Source organism: Melanaphis sacchari, unplaced genomic scaffold (genome assembly GCF_002803265.2).
Source record: "Melanaphis sacchari strain LSU unplaced genomic scaffold, SCAv2.0 Contig0_pilon_pilon, whole genome shotgun sequence".
Lineage (NCBI taxonomy): Eukaryota > Metazoa > Arthropoda > Insecta > Hemiptera > Aphididae > Melanaphis > Melanaphis sacchari.
The window spans coordinates 1792011-1798010 of record NW_020270366.1 but is presented as its reverse complement, the minus strand read 5'-3'; the positions used below and the strand labels follow the sequence as shown (position 1 = coordinate 1798010).

Here is a 6000-nt window from a genome sequence, read left to right as displayed (position 1 = left end):
GCCTATAATTTGTAGTTATAATAATAACAATTATAATCATAATTTGTCATTAAAATAAAGTAGTATTTAGTAATATATTCAATAATCAATATCACATCAATATGGATTTTAGTGATTCAATTAATACATATTTGATGACAATTATGTAGCTACGTACTTCTCGACTTTTCAGAAATAATTTTCCAAATTTTTCTTTAAAATGAATATCTTTATGCTTAGGGTGAGCACTGTCAAAATTTCCTATTTTGTTGACATATTCAATAAAATTTCATCTCAGTTGAGGAAAACAAATTTTTCGACATTATCAAGCTTTTGACAAAGAGGTCCGTATAGACACTAATCCAGACTGTAGTGCGTCCGGACGCATATGATTGTTTACCGACGCGTCTGCGTTAAACGCAAGTAGGAAAACAAACTACATATAAAATGTATGTATCTAGTAACACGCGTCTGACGCTCGCTAGCTCGTTGACGCTGCAGGAAAACGTACCTATGAACATACGTAACGTATTGCCAAATGTTTGCGAAGACGCACAACATTCATCAGATAATTCAGAATATTAATAAAATTATTATATTTTTCATCTATTCATTAAATAACTATACATACATAGTATAATATACAAATTTAAATAAAATTTGTACATTACTTTTTAAATTAGGTACCCAATTTATGTGTAGGAAGTAGGTAACTTTCAGTTTCGATTTTTTTTTTTTTTACAAATAAAACCATAAGTTATTAAAGTTATATGAAAATTGATTTGTTTTAATAAAATTGCTAAACATATACCCTATGAAACAACGTTTTATTTATAATTATTTACTTGAAAATTATAACGCGGTCGAAAAGACCGCGGTGCGACTAACTACGTGATATACACTAGTTCAACTAACGCCGATAATAACAAAATAACACCGCAGGTTATCGTCGATGAGTGATACGGCAATACGTCGAAATGAATGAGTCACATCTGGTACACCGCTTATCACGCGATATATATATATGTGTTACATACAAAGTCTGATGTAAAGACTCGCAATTTGTAGTGATTTTTATACATTGCGAAGTGTACTATGTTGCTGAACAAAGTATATTAGATTGTACCGTTGTGTTATACACCGCGATGTACAAGTACAATAATCACTGTACAACGCCGTAAGGTACACCTATTGTTGTACAAATCATAACGATTTAAAACATATTCTAAAAATTACAACATAATAACTGTTGTGTTTTAAAAGTATTTTCTTAATAAATATTACAAATTACTTATTTTGTGATTTGTTCAATGATTGCAGCAGTATTAATATAAAGACCTGATATCTATTTTATATGGTATACAGTAGAATAATATTTAATATTAAAAATACTTTAAAACATAACAGTTACTATATTGTAATTTTAGAATATGTTTTTAAATTTTGTGATTTGTACAATTGTACACAGTCAATTATTATAATTATCATTCATCAATAAATATCCATTAAAAATAACTACTGCTGTAGGTACTATAGATGTACGACGTTTTAAATCGTCATAACAGTATGTATCTTAAATAAATAATGTGTTAACTCGAATTTAATGATAAATCATTGTTACTATGAAACCAATTTTTATGAGGAGTCCTATGTGTCTAATTATTTGTTAGGTTAACTTAAGTTATCGACGATTATTCTAAAAATAATATTTTACAAATTTAATGTTCCTATTAAATTTGGCAAAGAAAATACAGCATATTGATTTTAAAATATATATATGTGTTTTTATTTGTTAACCAAAACGTATCTGTAACGCTACGGTTTAAAAACAGAAAAGGGTGAAAATATATTATTTATCCACTTAAGGTCGATGAAGAAGAAAAGATCATTTTGATCTTTACTAATTACCAACGGAGATAAAAGTCACCTACACATATATATATCAAATTACTCACGATTGTCCGTGTACAAAACATCACATGACGGTCATGTAATATTTTGCAAACGGTGTTTCACATCATTTGACAGTCAGCCCCGGAAAAATACGCTAAGCGGACAAGCAGCACTAGAACAGCACAAAATGATATGTGGAACACACAAACCTATCATACCTCAGATACCTGCGCCCGGTACAATATCAGAGGTCGATGGCTGAAATAAAACTCAACGACACCCGAAAGTTATATATGCTGATTTTGAGGCACTTCTTGTTAAATGTAAAGAAAGAAATGTAAAGAAATGTATGGAACTAATAAATTATAAAAAACGATATGATATTATAATACCATTATGTAGGTTCGAGATGGCAAAACCATCAAAAGTTCCTCATCAACACTTTTCATTCAACATTCAAGCCATTAAACAATTAAACGTATATGATATTTCTTCTTAAAGGAAAAATGCACAAATATAATTGAATGAACTGTTGGATGCATCTATAAAATATGATAAACCAATCACTATTGCGAAACATGTGACGATGTGTTATTTATATATAATTTGTATTGATTTTTTGTTTTATGTTTTCGACAACACCAAAGTATTTCTGCTTTCGTATATTCAATATCTGTATTTACCCAAATGAATACAATTTACATCCGCGATGGAGTAAAACCATTGTACAAAAATTTAAAGTTCTGAATTTTTTTCAGTCACTTTTATCAGTTCTATTAATATATTTTTTTTTTAACTATTACATTAAAAATACTGGAGTCAACCTATTACTAAACAATTTTTCAGAACAAACTACACTACCAATCAAAAAATACACAGAGCTACAGTGTTGTTTTAGAAAACCGTAAAAAAAACTACTTGGTCAGCATTCGACAGTGATATTAATAAATATTTTAATTTTGAACTTGTAGAGGTGACGTTTAATTATTCGCATAACTGAATAATAATATAAAGCGAAAATAACAGGTTATCTATTATATATACAGTTTCTAACAAAATTACTAAGTGAATCATTGCAGTTTAATAAAGATTTTACTAATAATTTAAAGTCTATAAATAAAATAATAAATAAAAATTAATTTAATTTCAACTTAACTTAACCAATTTATGTTTCAGTATATAACAATAATAGTAATGATAATATTTAAAAATACATTTTATAACCATTAGAAAAATTAATCAAAATTAATAAACCAAGAACTATGATTAATTACCTCAATCAGTATTTTCATTGTTAAATTTTATTTATATTTTAACGTCAATATTTTATAATTTTATATTGTCAAATTCAAAGAATTTTTATTTTTCATAAAAATCAAATATATTTGATTTTATCTTTAAGAAAATTATATTTATTTTGTTATCTTCCTTTAACTAAAATTCAGTCACCATGTCAACTCGGCAGTTGCTGCTCCTCTTAAATCGTATAAAAACTAATTCAAGCTAGATAGCTGTACTTGAACTATCACATGCAGACATAATAGTCCTATATTAATATAACTTCAAAGGGAAAATTTCCAGCACACGATTTCATTTGTATTATTTAATATTTCTATAATGATATTTAAGGCTCGGAAATTGACTTAAACACAATTTTAATTAATTTAATTTAGTAAATAAACTGTTTCAATTGAATAATAAAATATGACCCAATCATAGAATAACTTTTATTTTTATAAAAAATAATTACTTATAATTTGATATGTTTAAAAAAGTAAAACTATTTAGTCACTTAAAATTATTTTGTTAATTGAATACACCATAAATCATAAGGGGAAAAAAATTAGTTATTTAGATCAGTTGTGTATTATTATCTAAAATAAGGCCATGTGTATTGTCTAAAACAAAAAAAAGCCATCGATACCTAATTATGCATAATTACCTTTGAATTATCATTGCGTGAACTATACGCTACAGCTATGACCTTGGAGATAATATAAATATATTATAGAATTTTAGGCGAGTTCTACCTATAACAACACAACACCAAACAGATGCCGATCGCCGTACAAAACTATACTACATGCATTGCCGAGCACATCGCCTAAGGAGCACCTTATGGTAAGCTCGTCTGCAACTGTGGTTGACATGATATAATATGTATAATACAATATTGCACATTAAACAATATTTACAACGACAGTGTTATCATTATACATTACAATATATATTAAATTAATTTGTTCGTCGAAATAACAAAGCAATTTTATAAATACACCATACACAGTTAATTTTGAATAAACTACCGCGACCGTGACAGAAATGATCGAACTAAACGTTTACACAGCAGTGTTAATGCCGTTGGCTGGTTTGATACTGCATGCGATATGGACGCGGCTCCGTATGCCGCTGGAGTACAGACAGATCTCGTCTCACGTGCCATCCGTTACGAAAAGTTTTTGGAGTGAAATGCTATTTTCGTGGAAACTAGCGATGCTGAAACCCAAAGGTAAGTAGATACGCCGCACGCACGTCGTACCTATTAATTTATTGATTTCAATTCGTTATTGATCAAATTAATCGACGACGATGTAAAATGTATACTGTATAGGTACCTAGCAATACATGTACAAAAACATTGTATTATAAAATTAAACCATCATTTACTCGTAAAGCAAGTTTTTGGTAATATATTTTTTAGTAAAAATAATTGTAGGTTCAAAATAATATTTTTGAAAAAAAAAAATTTTACTAAATAATCGTTTTGTCTTACGAACAGCATACATTTTCAATTTCATTTTCCAAAACAAAATATTTTTTTGGTAAAAATGGAATTTCAAAAGTAACCAAGTTATTTAATAGTTTAATTTAGAATAGATGAGTGTAAACCAATATTTTTAGAGTACCCTTGTGAGGCCTCATTTTTCAAGTTATATCATACTATAACTATAGGTACTCGAATGTGCAAATCACACATGAACACAGTCTACAGACTACAGTCATTACAATGTAAACCGTATATCTGAACAGCAAAAAATAAAACTAATTGTTTAATTCGTCGTCAGTTATATAGAACTATGTTAATGTCTGTGTTCGTGTTAAATTAAAAGAATTTTTTATGACTGTCGAAAGAGTGGAATACTGTTTAAAAAAAATACAGTTTATTATATAAGTATACCTATACTGTTAAAGAAACATTACACTAAAGTGTAGTAGTGAAATGATAAATGCTAAAAAAAATATGTGATCATAGGAATGATTTTCATCTTGTTCTTCAATGGAGAAATTAATTAATATTTAATTGTGTAAATAAGTTTGAAACATTAAAATGTTCTTAAAGTTGTCTAAAAATTAAAATTCGTAAATAACCATTTCAATACAAAACGGTAATATATATATACTTACATCAGTTACATCGCAATAAAATCGATAGAATATTGGAATTTAAAAACTAAATCATTAATATTGGATTTTTCATCAGAAATATATATCTTTTACGAATGGTACTCAATTTTTAATTGATAACATTATGTTTTTTCTTACAAATCATTTAGATATATTGCCATTTTTAACGGATGTAATAAAAAAAAATGGACCAGTAGTTCATCTTAACCTTTCAGGCCGATCATATGTTTTACTAAACGATCCAGATGATTTAAAAGTAAGTACATTTTTAATTTACATAATTATAATACATTTCTTATGTGATCATGCAAATACGATAATTTATTTAGACTCCTGATAATATAGCGTTTTTACGAATTTATCAATCAATTAACATTTAAATAAATATCAATTGGTTACTAATATTTTCAATAACTTATATATATATATATATGAGCTATCACTGACGTATTTTGTATGATTTTTTGGGGAGAGTCCGACATATTATAAAACCAATGATACACCAAAATTTAGGTAATTTTTTTTTTTTTAAGTCGGTAGGTGTCTAGGATACCCCCCAAAATACGCTACTGAGGGCTGCAATGCATCTATGATCATCAAAAAAATATACCTAATTGTAGTATTTAATATAAGTTCTTAAAAATACAGTTACTAAAAATAGACCCAAAGATAAACTGATTTTTAAAAGTTCGTAAAAAATAAAAATAACTTAAAAATATTATG

General features: G+C 27.3%; 2 protein-coding genes across 3 annotated transcripts in view; both read left to right on the top strand.

The window, feature by feature from the left end:
• Nucleotides 1–6000, top strand: part of LOC112601416 (cytochrome P450 4C1-like) — a 33043-nt gene that overhangs the window by 21031 nt on the left and 6012 nt on the right. The window contains exons 1-2 of one of the 2 annotated variants that reach the window (XM_025349057.1): nucleotides 4195–4381; nucleotides 5427–5533. In XM_025349057.1, coding sequence (XP_025204842.1) covers nucleotides 4195–4381; nucleotides 5427–5533 — 294 coding nt within the window. Of the gene's footprint in view, nucleotides 1–4194; nucleotides 4382–5426; nucleotides 5534–6000 lie in introns of those variants that run through there. The other variant, XM_025349062.1, reaches the window with a different exon arrangement.
• LOC112601440 lies at nucleotides 1953–4097 on the top strand (the record flags this gene model as incomplete). Its single annotated transcript, XM_025349084.1, is given in 2 exon segments — nucleotides 1953–3063; nucleotides 3884–4097. A coding segment is annotated over 1 exon segment (182 nt), but the record flags the coding sequence as incomplete, so codon positions are not given.